We start from the raw sequence: 20,057 nt of genomic DNA on the forward strand, positions 1-20,057 counted from the left end.
TAATGTTAACTATTAAATTGATGGTTATCAAAAGCCCAGCTAATGTTATAGTCCTATGAATTTTAATGAGATTAAAACATATATCCGATTTGATAAAGTTAAATGTGTACATTTTGGCATTAGTACGTATCATATTTTGGTTATAAAATTAAAATACATCATGGAATGAATATATATAATATGATATATATGGGGTTTCCATGTCATGTCACGTGTTCCTTATCTTATCATAAAATGAAAATCAAACTCAAATTATATCTGTCTCCATCTCAATTTTGTGCAGTTAGCAAAAAGCCTCCCCCCCCCCCCCCACACACACTCCCATGGCAAACTAATTTAGGCTCACTACCCTTTTTTCCAAAGCAATCATAGCTAGGCCTATAGATATGAATCTAAAGCCAAATAGGCCTATGTAAAGGGCAATGCCTTTCTTATGAACTACAATAACCTATACATAATGAGTGAGATATATCAAAGACACGAAAAGCATCCTTAAAAAAAGAAATCTTAAAATTAAACCAAAAGGGATAGATGCATGAAGTGCATTTCAGGAAAATGATTTCAAGCATAAGTTACAAATATACCATCAAACATATATACTTTTGTATTAAATTAAATAACAAACAATTAAACATCACTAAATTAGTCGTCATTATGTTTTTGTGAAAATTAGCCAGCTGTATATAAATTGTATATAAAAAAAATCATATTTCAAGTCTTGTTATTTTAAACTACATGAGAGAAAATTGAAATTCTTTCTAATATATTAGAAAGTGTAGCTTAAACCATTGAACAGGAATATGCAGTTCACTAAATTTTAAATTCAATTTTAAATGGATTTAGTGCAACTACCAATTTATTTTTTTAATTAAAATCAATGATCTTAAAACTTAATTTAGCTTTTTAAAGAAAATAAACATAACATTTTATGTTCTAATAAAAAAGCAACAAAATAAATAAAAAAATAAGCAAAAAAAAAATTATATCCCCGGGCTTTGTAAAAAAAACAAACTTGAAGCCTAAGTAGCCATAAACGGCTAACAATTTTCTAGATTATAATGGGGAGAAAATTGTGTATGTAGGCCTTTCTCAGGGAGGAGAGGACTAGAAATTATACTGATCCTTGAATTTTATCAACAAGTTCTGTCATTTGTTAGCCTAAAAACTTTGGGGATCTAGATTGGATTATGACTTGTCTAGAAAAACTTGATCCACCAATAATTTTCATCCACTAGAAAATTAATTTTGTTTATCATAATTGGAGGTACATTAAATTATCACTCAATGTCTTACCCCTTGAGATCCCTGGCCCTACTTAACATCCTTGAAATTAAATCAAATAGGGACATGGGGGGAAGAAAAGGGAAAGAATTAAAAGGGGAAGGAAGAGAGCAATTTGTCCAGTAATAAGTTATTTTATGAGTGTTCCCATAAAATCACAAATTTCTAAAAAAAAATTTAAATCAAAAAAGATTACACTTATGATTTATCTCAGAAAAAAGTTAAAGAAACAATAATACAAAATTGCGTTTAATGTGAATAAAATCCAAGCCACATGACTTAATCAAACAATATCCAAACATAAAAAACTGATAAAAATTTTGCTAAAAAATATTTTGCAAATTTGAAAAATCAGCACAGATGATGCTTTGGCCGGCCTGCACGAATTGGCCTTAGGCATAGGCATATTATTTTGCTCAAATCCTTTATGGTTTTACATACACATACACACACACACACACACACACACACACACACACACACACACACACATTTAACTGTCTAATTAAAAAATATAACAAACCGAAAATGGGCAAAAAGCTTGATAAATAAAAGAGGCTTTTTGTACAATTATATAAATGTTGTACTTTCATCTATCAATTAAGTTTTTTAAAAGTTGTGTTTATAAGGAAACTTTGGTTAAGAAAATATGTATACTTTTTGCAGGAGTAGTAAACATAATAATTAATAATAAATGAAAGAATATATAAAGACCTTCTCCTTTTAGTAACAGGACTTAGATTCAAACTCCAATATTAAAATTAGATTGAAAATAGAAACAAACATTCTAAAAGTACAAGTTAAGCTTTAATTTAGGAAATAGAATAATTTTCTTTTAACTTTAAGATTCCCTCTGAAACAATTGTCAAATATAATATCTAAACAGTCATTAAAAACTGTATTTGTATACCTATAATCTTTTTTCTAACATTGAAATAATGTTTTTGCAAATCATTTTTGTTATCATTACTGAAATGCCATCCCTGTATGAAATGTATCTCGGGCCTATCTACTAGAGGGCCCCCCTGCCAGAATTATGACCTTCAAACAATATTGAAATAGGGTTATCAGCAATTTTCTGGCTTGTGTAGCTAGGGCCTACTATCAGGCCCATAAAGTAGATTACGGATATAAAGATTACACTGGTATACATATGATAACCCACAACCCATCTAAGGTCGTCGTGCAGGTTATATAAAAAGGTCATATAAAGAATACTATTTATATGAACACTGGAAACTAAGGGTATCATCAAAAAAGACTAGATAAATTTCTTTTAAAAGTCTTGTAGTTCTTGAGTAGTATCATAAACAATATTTTGTCCTAATTAAAAGTAAAGAACTGTCTTTAACAGATAAAATGTTTAACATATATTTTATGAAATTGAAAAGTTATATTTATACGCATTTAAGATCTCGCTAAAGTTATCTATTTTATGGAAGCTTAACATAGGTTCCGGGATTTTAGTCTATTTATAACTAACTTTAAGGATTTTTTTAAGGATATCTTTTCAGGAAACATATATGACTAATACTTTTCCATTTAAAATTGCGTCATGCATTTCAAAATGTTTAAATATTCATATATGGGCCTCAACTTTTTAGCTTTCAGGGAATTCCAACGACGCATAAGAAAACTGCGTATTTTTAGGCAAAATAACTTCCTCATAAAAATAAAAGGCATAACATGTAACCTAAAAAGGAAAAAAGAGAAAACCACATAAAAAAGGCAGCAATAGAAAAAGCTTAGAAAAATGACATGAAGCTGTAATGTTTTAACTTAGTTAGAATACTGTACAACTACAAACCAATAAACATATCAACATTATAAAATAGCTGTGCAACTTATTGAAAATCCTTATACTAAAGTAACATGATGTCTGTGTGTGTATCTGTGTGTCTGTACCGAAGGATCTCGCTAACCGCTGAACCGATCGGGTTCTCCTTAACAGGGTAGCTTCTCATATGTCCTGGGAAGGTTTTTAACTATTTTGGGGGAGGGTACTACCACCCTCCCAAAAGTAATGACAAAAAAATTGAAAAGGGGGGGGGTAAAATGTGGTGACTCGTGCCACGACATACCAGCAATTTAATTTTGGGTGCTACTCCCTTAGTTTTAGAGATAATTGGATAAAATCTTTTGGGCTGGGTCAGTAATTACCCCAACTAGAGGTATCTTTAAAAAAAACGGCGGCGGGACCGCCGCTCCCGCCGCCCGCCGCCGTTTTCCGCCGCCACCAAAAAAATTTTTTTTTTTGCATTTCTCGCCGAATTAGGCAATTTGGAATCATTTGAGACCATGTTATTTTTTTCAAAAATTTTTCCCCTTACAAGCAGCCCTGCGGGGGGACTTAGTCATTTTTTTCAAATTCTCGTATATCAAGGTATATCTTAAATGCAGTACTTCTCCTGTGATTTTGAAGATATTGAAACAAAATCTTTTTAGGTTGGTAAGTAAAAAATATTTGAATTAAGAAAACGGCGGCGGGACCGGCGGGACCGCCGCTCCCGCCGTCCGCCGCCGTTTTCCGCCGCCAACAAAAAAAATTTTTTTTGCATTTCTCGCCGAATTAGGCAATTTGGAATCATTTGAGACCATATTATTTTTTTCAAAAATTTTTCCCCTTACAAGCAGCCCTGCGGGGGGACTTAGTCATTTTTTTCAAATTCTCGTATATCAAGGTATATCTTAAATACAGTACTTCTCCTGTGATTTTGAAGATATTGAAACAAAATCTTTTTAGGTTGGTAAGTAAAAAAATATTTGAATTAAGAAAACGGCGGCGGGACCGGCGGGACCGCCGCTCCCGCCGTCCGCCGCCGTTTTCCGCCGCCAACAAAAAAAAAATTTTTTGCATTTCTCGCCGAATTAGGCAATTTGGAATCATTTGAGACCATATTATTTTTTTCAAAAATTTTTCCCCTTACAAGCAGCCCTGCGGGGGGACTTAGTCATTTTTTTCAAATTCTCGTATATCAAGGTATATCTTAAATACAGTACTTCTCCTGTGATTTTGAAGATATTGAAACAAAATCTTTTTAGGTTGGTAAGTAAAAAATATTTGAATTAAGAAAACGGCGGCGGGACCGCCGCTCCCGCCGTCCGCCGCCGTTTTACGCCGCCAACAAAAATTTTTTTTTTTTGCATTTCTCGCAAATATTTATTACTGACCCATCAAAAAAGATTTTGTTCCAATATCTTCAAAAGCACAGGAAAAGTACTGAATTTAAGATATACCTTGATATACGAGAATTTGAAAAAAATGACTAAGTCCCCCCGCAGGGCTGCTTGTAAGGGGAAAAATTTTTGAAAAAAATAACATGGTCTCAAATGATTCCAAATCGCCTAATTCGGCGAGAAATGCAAAAAAAATTTTTTTTTGTTGGCGGCGTAAAACGGCGGCGGACGGCGGAGCGGCGGTCGCGCCGCCGTTTTCTTAATTCAAATTTTTTTTACTTACCAACCTAAAAAGATTTTGTTTCAATATCTTCAAAATCACAGGAGAAGTACTGTATTTAAGACTAGCGGCTACGCCCCTAGAGGCCTCTAGGGGCACTTGAGGAGGAGAGAGTCGAATTTGATAATTCAATTTCTTATTTTAGATTTTAAAAGAAAAAGTTAAAAAAAATTACATTTGATGTTTATTTTTCGTTGAACTCTCTTTCTAAAATTGGTAAATTTTTAAAAAATTTAATATCTCTAGGGAGGGTGGTGGTACCCTCCCCCAAAATAGTTATAAACCTTCCCGGGACATATGAGAATCTACCCTGTTAAGGAGAACCCAATCGGTTCAGCGGTTAGCGAGATCCTTCGGTACACACAGACAGACACACAGACATCCTGTTACTTTAGTATAAGGATATACCTTGATATACGAGAATTTGAAAAAAATGACAAAGTCCCCCCGCAGGGTTGCTTGTAAGGGGAAAAATTTTTGAAAAAAAATAACATGGTCTCAAATGATTCCAAATTGCCTAATTCGGCGAGAAATGCAAAAAAAAAATTTTTTTGTTGGCGGCGGAAAACGGCGGCGGACGGCGGGAGCGGCGGTCCCGCCGCCGTTTTCTTAATTCAAATATTTTTTACTTACCAACCTAAAAAGATTTTGTTTCAATATCTTCAAAATCACAGGAGAAGTACTATATTTAAGATATACCTTGATATACGAGAATTTGAAAAAAATGACAAAGTCCCCCCGCAGGGTTGCTTGTAAGGGGAAAAATTTTTGAAAAAAATAACATGGTCTCAAATGATTCCAAATTGCCTAATTCGGCGAGAAATGCAAAAAAAAAATTTTTTTGGTGGCGGCGGAAAACGGCGGCGGGCGGCGGGAGCGGCGGTCCCGCCGCCGTTTTTTTTGAAAGATACCTCTAGTTGGGGTAATTACTGACCCAGCCCAAAAGATTTTATCCAATTATCTCTAAAACTAAGGGAGTAGCACCCAAAATAAAATTGCTGGTATGTCGTGGCACGAGTCACCACATTTTACCCCCCCCCTTTTCTTAAAATCTGGGAGACTTCAACGTCAAATAAGGTGGTATCGTACATAAAAAATTAACTTTAACAAACAAAAACATTTAAATTGCCACTAGAGGCCTCTAGGGGCGTAGCCGCTAGTCTTATATAAGACAACAATAAATTAAGATAAACTTTCTTTGACCACTATTTATATTGTCCTACAGGCTAGCTTATCAGCTTTTATTAGGTCAAACTGAACGTTTTATAATCTTATAGTTTTAAAGGTGTGCATTCAAAACTACTAAAATATCTAAATATTTAATGATATATATCATTATCTATATACTAGATGGTAATAGTATAAGTAATAGAAAAATATACAATTCAATGACAAAATTAAAAGAAAAAATATTTTTAAGGTATTATGGAAATGTATCTTATAAAAAAAATATATTTCAACATTTTTTTGTAGGAATATATGAACACTGATATAGTTGTAAAATAGAAACTTTGAATCAATTTGTATCCCGAAGATAAAATATCTCAAGATTATGATATCAGAATCCTAGAAAAGTACAGAGAACAGTGGTTAGGGCCTATTGTTTGACCACTAGTATAAAATTCTGTTTAAACAGTGTATTTTTTTTAACAAAAAAAAACATACCTTTGCCCTAATTATTCCATCTCTAATCAACCAGTGGCTGCGCCTAAAACCATCCCTAGACTTAAATATTAGAACAAATAGCCTAAAACCACTCTTGGACCTATTTAAAGCTTCCCTTAATTGAAAAACTTAACTTGGAGGTTCAGTAGTTATTGCAAGTTGAACTCTTAAGCTCCATACATAAAATCTTTACTACGTTATAAGATAACATAGAAATAAAATATAAGCTAGGAAATTTTTTTTTCAATTTGTCCCGATTCTAATCCAACGTGTTTTCCACAAATATTTGGGTGAAAGTTTTCATCTATAAAACTAGAGTGAGAAAGTGTGTGTGTGTTTTTGGGTGTATGTGTGTGTGTGAAAAAAGAGAATGGTTAGAAAACTAATTAGTAGGTATGAGGAACCAGTTAATAAAATAGTGATAAGTACACGACCTTCACATTTGATTAATTTTTAAATTAATATAACATTATGGGTAGTACGTTCTTTATTATAGGCCCTATTTAGCAAACTCTTTTAGTAGCTCAGCTTCTCTGTAACTTGGGTATGTTAAATTTGCTCAATTCTAAGCTACTAAAAATACTTTTTCGAGCTACAGAGTAGATTTCCATCCATATATGTGGAATATTTCAACTTAATACTTTAAAAAGCATTCATAAAACTAAGAAAAACTTGAATAAAATAAAAAAAGTTTCTTTACACCACCGTATTTCTAAACTAACCTATAATAAACCAAATCCTAACATTTTTGTGGGTCTGAATAAAACCTTTTTAGTATCTTAAAAGGGAGTATTTAAAAAGACTAGGATTCTTTAGGTATAAGAGTTAATTGATATAAATCTCATTCCCCAATGATGTTCAACAAAACCAATTAGTTGTGAACTAGTTGAGTTCAAGTACAGTTTACAGTCTGTTGTCACTTCCCTTCCTTAGAAAACTTCTCACACAATTTAAACTCAAATGAAAAAGTTAAAGTTAAGCTATGCCCTTTAACTGATTAAACCAATCTTTTTTTTATGTCCAGGGGCGAGAGTATAATCAATTCTAATGAAAACATTGGCTTCATAATTACTCTTTCTAAACTTATAAAGATTAATTGGAGATATTGGACTATAAAATATGCTGGTGTTAAAAGTTTAATAACAACTTGATCTGAATTAATGGCTCAAAAATTGTAAGTATTTTTCCTGAATTTTGATTCGTTGCTTCAATCTTTACAACTAATAATTCGGGAATAGTCCCTTTCGTAACATCGCCCCAGAAGGGGCGATTCGTCGTATTTTTAAAATGGCTTTTTATAGGTTATTTTAGGTTAGGTTAGGTTATATTGGGTTAGGTGATTGCCCCACAGGGTTAGGTAATTGGCCCCGCAGGGTTAGAGCCCCCCGCAGGGGCTAGAAATAGGAGAATAGCTACTGTGAAAAATACGAAGAATCGCCCCATAAGGTTCGATGTTACGAAAGAGACTATACCCAATAATTTTAATGTAAAAAAAGGGTAGTTTTCTTTGAATCATCTGTGATGTAAATACATTTATCCTCCAATGTCTTATCCCTTAAGATGCCTGTATAATACATATCTGACTTTTGAATCATTTATCTTTCTGTAAATTGATGGATTTATACAGTGAAATTTACGATTAGTGGCGCAGATTCTATATAAACTGTGTATGATCGTAGCTTAGGTCTACCTCAGTTTAAATGAGCTAATATTAAAGCTATTAAGCATTTTAAGTACTTAATAAATTCAAATTTTCATAAAAACTGTTTTTTTTCTCCAAAAATGCTACTACATGATTTTACAATATTTATATACAGTGACTTCACCCCTAGCAAATACATGCTCTGTATTCGAAGGTTGAGAGAACGAGGGCTAAAAAATAGACTAAAACCATCCCAGGGGCCTATATAACGCATCCTCCAAAATTAAATTTTAACAAATAAACAAATTTTCTACTTCCTTACATAATAGGATAAAAGCTAATTTATTTTTGCATGTGTTATAAGAATTTGGCAAGACAATTTGCCTATCTTAATTACTTATTTACTTCCCTGTCAGATTTTAAATGATTCCATGAATTATGTCTTTACTAAATTAAACTATTAATTACATTTTTAGACTTTGTGTGACAGTTGTTTAAATCTTTTTCTAAAGTGGATATATATAAAAAGGCTTAATGAATTGCCTTGTTAGTTAAACTTTAATTTCCTTTAACTCTATAAAGAAAAGTGTCTCTATGGGGATTGAAGGCCTAAAACCTTCCTCTGAGCAATGTCCAGGCAAATATTATTATTATAATCCTACCTGGTCTCCCTGGGGAGATCTGTAGCTGCAGGTATCATAATGTCCCATGACCCAGGTATCCCTCCAGCCAAGGTTGAAAATCTTGAAGTAGGGGTAGCATTCGTTTAAACCAAGACATGTTCCAAGTCTGAAATTAATACAGGATTAAAATTATACAAAATTTTAAAAAGAAGCTGGATATTTTCAAGAGATCTTTGTATTAGTCTCAGCAGGTTAGAAGCTAATTTGCGTGAGAGGGGCTAGAACTTAAATAAGAAAGGAACAACTTATCCCTCCCATCTCTCCCCCCCCCCCCCCAAAAAAAAAGACCCCTTATATTTGAAATTGAATATTTTATTGTTTAGTCTCCCTTTTTAGTAACTTTTTTCATTCCATTTCACGGCATTCCATTTCAGTTAGCTGCAGATTTAAGGATTCAGAGCAATAAAAAAGGATACTTACTTTCCCTCTTTGTTGAGACAAGGTTGATTAAGTGGAGGAGTGAGTAGGGGAGAAAGACCGAGACCATTGCTGGCGTACTGGGCTACTAACAGCTGTTTAGCCGTACGAGCTGACTCTTCAGCTGTTTCTCCTAAACAAATATCTTCATTAGATCCTGAAAAAAATTTTCAACAAATATAAAAAGAATTAAAATATTCAAAAACTGATCTTTTTAGCGTACCAGAGAAACCTAATATAATTCTAGAGGAAATAATGATATACAAAAATTATAAAAATTTAGCTTCAAACAACTCAATCAGAAGAAAATTTTTGTATAAATTACCCAAAAAATCCCTAAAGGGTATTTTGATTTTCAATATTTTCTTGATAGTGAATTGATGTGAGAAGAATAAAATTAACTTTTGATTAAGAAAAAGTAATTTTGAAAAAAGAATATTTTAATCATAAAAATATAAGATGTGTTTATAGGTTATACATAAGATGGTCTGATTTTGCAGAATTTTTGTTATGCCTTTATTGATTTTTATTCAGATTAAAAAGTTGTTATATATCCTAATTTTATATGAAATACCCTTAATCACAAAGTCTGCAAAAATGCCCATCAATTTACATGAAAATAGATTACCTGGAATGTTATCCAAGCAAAAAAGAGGGAATCCATAAATGTTGTCATCTCAAAGTCAACTGGTCCAGGCAGCATGATAGCAAGGACATAGTCCAAGTAATTAAAAGTTATCCAAGTCAAAACAAATTATTTGATACATCCATAATTACAATGTGTGTGTGTGTGTGTTTGTCTGCTGGACCAGTTGAATCTGACAGGACTATTATATCAACTAAGTTTAACTAGGGTGGGGCACTTTGCTCTATCTCAGCACAGAACAATATAAAGGAGATATTATAATTATTACATTATAAAAATTAATATGACAATATAAATGTAATTGGTAGGTCCTACTATGAGATTCTACTGGTCCAGCTAGAGATAGAACAAAGTTTATATAGGTTACAGTATTTACAATTATTAATCCTGCTCTGCTTAATGATAAATAAAGAAATAAATAGCCAAGTAATATCTAAAATCAAAATCTACAAGTATTTCTACAATAATTGTATAATAAGCTTGTCAAAAATAATGAATAAAACTAATTTAATGTCTAGTGGCTTAATCTTTTAAAACTATTACAATAAAATGTATTTTATGTGTTGTTAATGGGGATAATTAGTGTAAATGCCAAGTGTAATTATTTTAATGAAGGTTTGATATCTAATCTTAAGTTTACAATGCAAATTGCCATCTTTGAAACAACATCAATTAGTAACAAATATTTCTCACCAATTTCTTTCATTCAAAAAACTAATAAAAAAAGTATAAATGAAAAGGAAAAAGTCAATTAAACTAAAACTTTAATATATATGTAATACTTTCTATTAAGGCTATTTTTTAGGTTAATCTCTAATAAAAGTAAAGCAATTTTACTCTTGACTTAACAAGATTAAATTCTTTATAAGATAAAAAAACTTAAACTTTAAAACCCTTTTAGCATCCATTTCAAGATTAGAAATCTTTCAACTATCATCAAACTTATAATGATGTCCCCCTAAGGCAAACACGAACAATTCTACTTAGATCTCAATTTTTAAAATGAAAAAAGAGAAATATCCAAACCATTAATCTTGACTAGAGCCATTTTCATTCAGGATTTAAAGGATTTATTCCTATATTTAGAAAATGCATTTAACTAAATGCAAGGAAGTTAATCCTTACAAAATATAAGAGGTGGAACCATAAATAATATTTTGTAAGAAGAGCACAAATTATGAAGTACTTAATCAACACATAAAAAGACCAACTATATATAAATAGATCTAAAATAATTGTCAAACCTATCCAAACATCCCTGAACAGAGCTATAATAAGATTTTCACCAACAGTCTCAGCCATCTATAATATCTATTTTCTCCTTATATGGATGATATTTTTAGTGATGGCTTTGTGCCTATTAAGACTTTTTTGTCAGGATAATAAATGTTTTCAAATGGTAACTTTCATAATGGTTAATGGCTTCATTAACAGCAAAACAGGTTAAAAGACTGTTCAAAGTTGTTAATTGTTGCTTATTTTAGAGCAACTTATAAATGGTAGCTACATAACTTGAAAAAAGTTGTTTGATGAATTTTCAAATGAAGACATGTAGTTTGTAAACACTGTTATAAAAATACCGCCCACCTGTCCATCAAATTATTTCATCTTGACAGCAAAATTAACATCTTTGTACACACAAACTATGTGTTAACACCAAGATTTAGCAAAAGTTAGAAAATAATACATTTATTTTAAGGTATAAAAGCAAGCTTTTTAAGAAAGCAAATCTTAAATACCTAATAAATGATAGGTATTAAAACTCTTTAAAAATAAAATATAATTTCTCTCAGACCAGACAATAACTAATGGCATAAATCTTTAACCAGATTATTCAGGGAGGGGGGAATAAATAATAAGAGATTTTTATGAAGTTGTAAAATGTTTTCCCTCTTTAATTTCACCTTTCTTAGAGATGTAATTTCTTAAAGTTAAATTTCCAAATAAGTAAATATTCACATCATATTCTTTAACTTTTGCTATTCCCTTTTTCCATGACAAAAAAACTTGAGCTTGGAGTGAGACCATATTTTTAAAGTTCTCTATCTTTCCCTCTATAATTATTTCAATTTATCATGAGCATAAGCACAATTTAGAACAATTTTTCTTTTGGGTCTTTGAACTTGTTTTGAAATACCAGTTGCTGTTAGAAGTTAAAGGATTAGCAATCAAAAATATTGTTTGATTATAAATGTCAGTCTTAACTGCACATTTTCCTATTATGAAGACTTTATTATCTCTTTTAATTATTGAGCAAATTTTAGATAAAACTTTTCACATAATTGCTTTATTCCTGATTTGTAAACCTAAATAAATCAAAAAGATATTGGAAAGGTCAATGTGAACAGCTTCAATTGCTAGCTATCAAATTTACTTTCTAAGATTTAAAATTTAAAATAAATTAAAAATACCATAAATTACCTAGATAATTTTAAAAATAAAAATGTAAGGTAATGAAGTCAATTGTTTATTTTTATTAGTGCAGAACATTTTCATCATTGTGAGAATTTTAGAAAATAACAAACAATTATGATAGAACTACCTTATAAAAATGCTTTAGGGTTTGAAAAAAAAGTCAGTTGAATTGATTAAAAAAGAAATGTTCATTTATCAAATTATTGGCAAATATTTGATTGATTATGACAATCTTTTAAGATTATAAATAAAAAAACGAACATTCTAAACATTTAATGTTATACAAGAAATGAACCAACAATGAAGAAATAAAATAAACATTTTCGAAAAACAGTTAATGTAAATATTTTTTTTTATCTGGTAAGTTAAGATAAAGTTTGTGGAAAACCTTGTGTTTAATTAACTTGAAACATATCCTTACCAACTTAGAGACAGACAATTATTCAAACACTTATTAGATATTAATTCCAATATAAAATTTGTGTAAAAATATGCTACATTGCCCCCCCCCTGGCCCCCCTTTAAAACGTCAAAGCTTTTTCAGGTGGGTAAATTATAGGTTTTAAAGGTTTCAGGGGGATAAACTAAAATTTTTTTAATTGAGGTGGGTAAAAAAAGAGGTTTCAAAGTTTGAGGATGATAAACAATCCTCCTTTCCTCCCCCCCCAAAAAAGAACTAAAATTATAAAAAAAATTTAAATAAAAAAAAAACATTACATGATGTAAATAGAATTTAAAATGAGTGAATATCTGTCCCTGTATCTGGTTATCAACTACTTTACAACACTGACAAATAACGACCAAGATAAGACAGCATTTTTTTAACTGATATAATCAATCTAAAGTCTCCCTGAGTCTAAATGGTCACAAATATCTTTATCTACTTATCTTTATTTAATGATCAATTAAGATAGTTTTTTTACTTGTACAAGTATTTTAAAAGAGGTTTGTTGACCTCTCCTCTATTGAGCTTTTTTATAACCTTATCTAATTTACCTAGCAACTGATTTAAGCAATTAAGGAGTAAAAATAACAATTAAGCCCAATAAACGATTTGAAGTGACTTAGTAACAACTTACACCAATTAATTGCTCTAAAACTACCGCCGCCGTGTCAATTTAAAAATTTGATAGATAAAGACACTAAATAAATTCTTGAAAAAAAAAAATTTTGCTTTGAGCAATTTCCCCCATTTAACTTCCCTCATTTTTATCTTCCTTGTCCAGTTGCTTGGTTGTATAGAATAGACCACACCCCCCCTGGCTGCTACTAGTCCCGCCCCTTTCAATTTCTCGGTACTCATACAAAACTTAAAGAAAAATACTAAAAACATTGTTTATCAATCAAGCTCTTTAAGTAAATTAATGCAAAGGGGAATTTATTCTAATTCAATATCTTAATTTAGACAAAATACTTGGAAATAAAATGTGTATTAATAAATTATTTGCTACTTTTACATGTAATTATTTTTTCGATTTTGTCTGAACACCCTGTTGGCCCAGACTGCCTGTCCTCGCGAACAGTTACCTTTGACATTTGAAGATTCGAAGATGCGCCAAAATAGAAATTCTTCTCCTTCTTCCCAGAAGAAGACTTGCAGTCAGTTTTTAAAAACAGATTTAGAAAAATTTAAAAAAAAATATTTTTGTGTTATTTAAAAAAAACGTAATTGGTTGAAACCAAATCTTATTTGAGAATATAGCCTAAAACCAGAAAAGAAAATTTCTCCCAAAGATCTTGCTGGAAGAGTATAGACACTAATTATAGAGCTAATTATTTTAATATCCTTTAAGACTGATCTTAAAGTTGCTAGAATCTCGTGTAGACTTAAATATAAAGTGTTTCCTCAATATTACTAGATAGATAGATAGCATCAAATGAATTAATTTTATTAATAAATTCATTTAAAAAAGTAACAGGATGTTTGCATGTGTGTATAACGCAGATTCTCGCTGCTAACAGAAGAACCGATATGGTACTTCTTTACAGAGAAGCTTTTTATAGTTCCAGGAAAGGTTTGTAGGAGGGTACATTCAACATCCCAAGATAAATATCACTGGAAAACATACAAGCCCCTAAAAAATCGACATCACTCTTTAACTCAAGTGTTTCTAAAGGCCTCTATTTAGCAATAAATCATTTTAATCTCACTAAGTTTTCTATTAAGAATTTATTCTAAATATAAGAACTCCAAATATTTTTTCCCGCCAGCCGAAAACAAGCCATCTATTAACCAGGCTTTAACCAAGCCACGCAAACTAACGCACAATTTTCTTTGCTACAGAGCTACTCTTGAACTCGAAAGTAAAAATTATATTAAAAAACTTTTTTCTTAATTTATAGAGAAACCGAGTATTACTTTTAAACGTGCAAAAGGACTTTTTAGATAATTTCAGACAAAAACATTACCAATTTGAAATCTTTTTTGATCAGAAATTTTGTTATGCATTGTTTGATGTATTTTTTTTGTTCTCTCACCGTGAACCAAGAAACCAAGACCAAGATTACAAGACGCAATTTCATTAACATGCTTGTCTCACAAATAAACTTTTTTTCTTTATTTTAAAAATAGCGGCTACGCCCCTATAGGCCTCTAGTGGCACTCTAAATGTTTGTTTAAATAAAATATTACGTAACATAAATCTATGTTGCGGTTTTTGTGTGATTTATCTTAGGAGGGTGGTGGTACCCTCCCCCAAAAAAAGTTTTAAGACTTCCCAGGACCTATGAGAAGCTACTCTGTAAAGGAGAACTCGATCGGTTCAGCGGTTAGCGAGATCCTTGGGTACAGACACACAGACAAACATATATCCTGTTACTTTATAATAAGCATGTTAATTTTTATCTTGAGAAAATCTTGAAAAATTTGTAGAAAATGATTGTAATCATAAATTTTTAAAAGAAAAACAAAATAACGGTTAGATGTAAGATTAAGAAAAAAGTGTAGCCTTTTTTTCCAGCTTAGCATAATGCTGTTTTTGAGAAATTGTTTTACAATATAAAATTGGTTGAGCCACTTTAATCTGGCACAAAATTCTCGAATTCTTGAAGGTTTACTTGAATTATAGAGACTAAAATATAGAGATCTGACACTTTTCTAGAAATATCAACTTTTTAGAAAATTAAAGTTTTTTTAAGTTAGGTTTTACAAATATTAGAGAACACTATAGGGCCTCTCTAAACTATTAGGTAAATACTTAAGACATTATAAGATAAACTTTTTCTATTATGGAGTTCAACATGTAATTTTATTATATTTTTAACAACTGTAAAAAGTTGACCTCTATAAAAGGAACTTTATTGTAAGCTAATGTTAGTTTATAGGAAAATCTGTAGGAAATGTTGTGTTAAAATGTCAAATAAACCAGTTAAGCCAGGGATATTAAGGGATAAGACAATGGACAAAAAATACATCAAAATTATTAAAATCAAAGTTAACCCTTTATGAAGATATAAATTATCCGTGGAAAAGTTTAAAAACTGCTAGTTAGAACCAGCCAATCAAGATTAAATCAAAGTTTTTAATCATATGAATAATTACAAAGCTTTGGCTACCAGTAAAATTTCCAATCCCATGTCCTTTCCTCCCTCCCTGAGTTAAGCAGAGAATTTGTGAGAAAACCATCTTATCTTCACAATTTAACTCTAATTTTAAGAGCAAATTGCCTAAATTGCCTGAACTTTTACACCAGTTTCATTTATACTAGCTAAACAGGATTTTTAAAAAAAGATGCTTGATTTTTTTATTCATAAACTAAAACAAAATAGATATCATTAAAAGTTTTGAAGTACCCTAGCTTAAAATCACAAAAACACATCCTTAAATGTAAACAATACAAAAAGCTATGAAAAATTAAAGGCAAAAAGAGCCAGGAACAATAATGTTGATTTATAATAATGTTAACAAAAAGGCTTTCAATTTTAGTCTGTGTGTATATTTACATGGCATGTACCAGCAAAAACTAATAAAAGTAAAATGAATAAAAACAGTTGAATGATGCATCTCATTTTAGGATAAGAATAAGGATACAAATATTATCAGGGAAAAGGAACTATATTCTAATTATCCATAGAAAGACATTTATAGATATTTAGATAAGGTAATACAACTTTCATCCAATGTTTTTTTCTATCTTAAGAAACATAGCAAATTGTTTAAAACCAATTTTCAAATTTAAAAAACAATAATGCTCTTAAATTCTAAATCTTTATTTTATTCTTTAAATAAACATAAGAAAAAGATTGTGTGAGTTTAAAATTTGATGCATTACTTCTTGTTTACTAAGCATTGATTTCAAAACACATATTAGCAAAAAATTAGGCATAGGCAGTTTAGTACTGAATTTTGCAGACATAATATGCATATATATATGCCAGTTCATTGCATATAAAATTTTCCACATACTAGAAAGCAAAGTTTAATAAGGTCTTGATGTGGCTTGAGAATCCTTATTTTTGGACAGATTTTAGGCTTTTTTAAATTAAAAGTATTTTTATTAATGTTTTTTTTAATCAAAGGAATTTAAAAAACATTAAAAATTTGTCACAGCCCTACTGACACATTCCAAAGTATTTTGTATTGAATTTAAGTGGACATTTTTCTAAGACAGGTTCAGAGCCATGTCTTGATATTTATCTACTTACTTTAGAAACTAATCAACTTGGGAAGGGAGTTAAAAACGCTAAACTCAAAAAACAGCTAATTCATTTTAATACATAATTTAAACCTGTATAAATAGAGGTTGAAGAAAGGTTTTAGTTTTGTCAGTTTAATAAGTAATTATAAAATGTTTGTCCTAATTTCTCTTAGAAACAAAAAAACTTTAATTTAAATTAGGGTTGGCAATCCGTATCCGAATCAAGGATCCGGAATCCGCCCAATTTTTAGACAATTTTGGAATTCTAATCCGTAATCCGTTTTTAATAGCGGATTCGGATTCTTTTTAAAATCTGGTTCGATTCTCGGAAGTGAATTATAGAGAACACCAAGAACATTATTTTTTAGGACATAAGTAGCACTTAAATTTATTAATTTAAAAAAAAACTTTTAAAATATTGCTAGAATCCGGAATCCGCCAAAAATAAGAATCCGGAATCTGCGGGAATCCGCTTTTTTTTGGAAGGATACTTGTAAGAATCCGAATCTGGTCCAAAAATTTTCCATCCCTAATTTAAATAAATCTATCTAGCTAATTATTAAATAATTGGACACCTTCAAATCCTAATCTATAAAGTAATAAGCTCTTTTGTCTGTACCGAAGGATCTCGCTAACCGCTGAACTGATCGGGTTCTCCTTAACAGGGTAGCTTATCATGGGTCCCGAAAAGGTTTATAACTATTTTGGGGAAGGGTAAAACCATCCTGACAAGAATAATCGCCCCTAGAAAAAAATCAACCGTCCCTCCAAAAAAATAAAATAAAATTTTGTAAAGCTTTTTTTTAAACTAAGTTTAAAAAAAATAGGTTTTGGGATTTAACTCAGCCCCCCTTAATTGCCCCTAGAGGCCTCTAGGGGCGTAGCCGCTAGTAGATAATAAGTTACCAACCCATATTTATTACTGGGCATAGAGATGGTTGGCCATTAGTACAATGATCTGTAAGGGGAACTAATTTTGGTTTTGATAAAAAAAAGATATAGAAATGTCATGACTTGCTGCAATCAATGTGTATTATGTTTCAGATTACACATGGAGTAAATGCAAACTTAAAAGATTAGTTTCTTTCATAGTAACTAGGAATAGACAAGGATAACAACATCCATAAGTAGTGAAGCTTAAAAATTATGGATGGATATTCGGAAAAAATGAACTGTAGGGCAGTCATAAAAAAATTGAATAGGAGTAAAGAAAATCATGAAAACTTAAAAATCTAGGAATCAAACTAGCACCCCAACCAATAAGTAAATCTCAATAAAACTTGATAAAATGCAGAATATTAAAGTATTCAATCCCTTAAAATTTCAGCCATCTATCTTGAATAGGAGTAGAGAAAATCATTAAAACTTAAAAATGTAGAAATCTATCTAGCAACCCAGTTATTTGACAAATCTTAATGAAACTTGGTGAAAATATGAATTTCAGCCTTCTATCTTTAATAGGATTTGAGAAAATAACGTTTTTCTTTTTCAGTCTCAGAAGGACAGACGGACGGACGGATTATAAAGTAGCTTCGCTACTAAAAACATGAAATTAAATCAAGATTATTAAAGTCCTTCCAAAAAACTTTTTAATCCTCATTCCTGCCCAATAATCATGTCCAAAACTAATTGAAAGGATAAAAAAGAATAAAACTTTTTCTATGGGCATTTTTTTGCTTCATCAATCACCTCTCCATACCCTTTTACCTTCCTCTTTTTAGAATTCTTTAAACACTGAATGCAGGCCTATTGATAGATTGGTTTAGCATTTTTAACACCTTTCATAAATGAAAAGAAAATCTATTACAAAAAGATTTATCTTCTTCTATCTAAAGATTAATAATAAGGAAATATTAAAAAAAACTATCAAGTTATGAAAACAATGTTGTGCAATATTAAAATGTTATGAAAGTTTAACCTTACAAAGCAAGATACCCAAAAGCGCCCCAAATTTTACCTTGGGGCCTAGATTAATTAAAAAGGTATTTCAACATGAATCAATTTTAAAACATCAAAACTGTGTATGGGGTATTAGTAGAAAATGCTAGGCATTTTCCCTCAAATTGCAAGTCAAGCAAAGAAAGTAAAGTAAGGGTAGTTTTTTTTGTGTTTGCTTTTACTTTAGGTCAGGTTAGGTTAGATAGCCCAGCAGGGTTATAGTACCAAAATTATATGCCCTGCAGGGTGATGTATAAGAGATAAAAAGTTTTAAATATGTTTTTAAAAATAAGAGGCATTTTCAGTGCTCCATAAGCATTTTCAGGGACAGCACTAATATATGTTGTTAATCTTAAACTAGAAACCCGACAACTAATTTGAAAATATGCATATCTTGGTGTCTGAATTAATGACCTAGTTGAGATCTGTTATCTTAGTCTATAAATCCTTAACAAATAACAGATTAGCTACTTCATTTTCTAGGCTTCCTTTTAAGGAGTTAGAGTGGGCGGCACATTATGTGTTAACTATTTCATTATACACCAATCAAATTCAAATTACAAGCCATTCAAAATTTTATAGTTTTCTAGTGTTAATAAATCACAATATTAAAGTATTTCATTTGAATTGTCTAAGAAATAAATTTAGTTGATTTATATGTTTAATCAGATTGAAAATTTTATTTATCTATCTTCCCACAAGTTTGTTTTTTGACAAAATTTAAATATGGGTCAACCAAGTTAAGATGAAATTATAAGATAACTAAATGTTGTAGGTTGTAAAAGTGTAGGATACCAAATATTTTTTCTTAACAAGGACAATTAAGTACTGTTAAGTGTTTCAAATAAGTTGGTAGGTGAAAAATCTTCTAGTTTTTAATCTTAAAAGGGAAAACAATTTAAAAAAAACCATTGGCTTCATTTAAATAAAGTGCAGTTTTTACTAACACGTAGTTTTGGCCAAAGTAAATTTTGGAGAAGATTTGCTTCAAAAAAAGATCCATTTAAGCTGTTAAGAAACTTGTTTAACACCAAAGATTCAATCTTTTCAGGAGTTTCAAACGTTGAGCCAAAAATGAAAATGTTTGCCACATAAAATAAATTTTGTGTTTTAAATTAAATCAAAAGTCAAAATTAGTAACTTTAAAAGAGTTTTGATAAAGATGTACCTTGAAAATGGATTAATCAATAACTATTGTTGTATTGCAAGGCATCAATGTCAGATTAAGATTGTATCTGTATGCGAGGCTATAAGCTGTTAAAGTGATATCTATATA

General features: G+C 30.6%; 2 protein-coding genes across 2 annotated transcripts in view; both read right to left on the reverse strand.

Moving 5' to 3' along the window:
* Positions 1–11,379, reverse strand: part of LOC145327171 (trypsin-1-like) — a 31,323-nt gene extending 19,944 nt beyond the window's left edge. The window contains exons 1-3 of the mRNA XM_080170777.1: positions 9,774–11,379; positions 9,149–9,278; positions 8,708–8,834 (exon numbers count right to left, since the gene is read on the reverse strand). Of these exons, the coding sequence (XP_080026903.1) occupies positions 8,708–8,755 (48 nt within the window). The 5' untranslated portion in view covers positions 8,756–8,834; positions 9,149–9,278; positions 9,774–11,379. The remainder of the gene's footprint in view (positions 1–8,707; positions 8,835–9,148; positions 9,279–9,773) is intronic.
* Positions 1–20,057, reverse strand: part of LOC145327102 (uncharacterized) — a 61,505-nt gene that overhangs the window by 27,575 nt on the left and 13,873 nt on the right. The window lies entirely within an intron of this gene.

Source organism: Acartia tonsa, chromosome 1 (genome assembly GCF_053477335.1).
Source record: "Acartia tonsa isolate MP-2025a chromosome 1, ASM5347733v1, whole genome shotgun sequence".
In the NCBI taxonomy this organism is placed as follows: Eukaryota; Metazoa; Arthropoda; class Copepoda; order Calanoida; family Acartiidae; genus Acartia; species Acartia tonsa.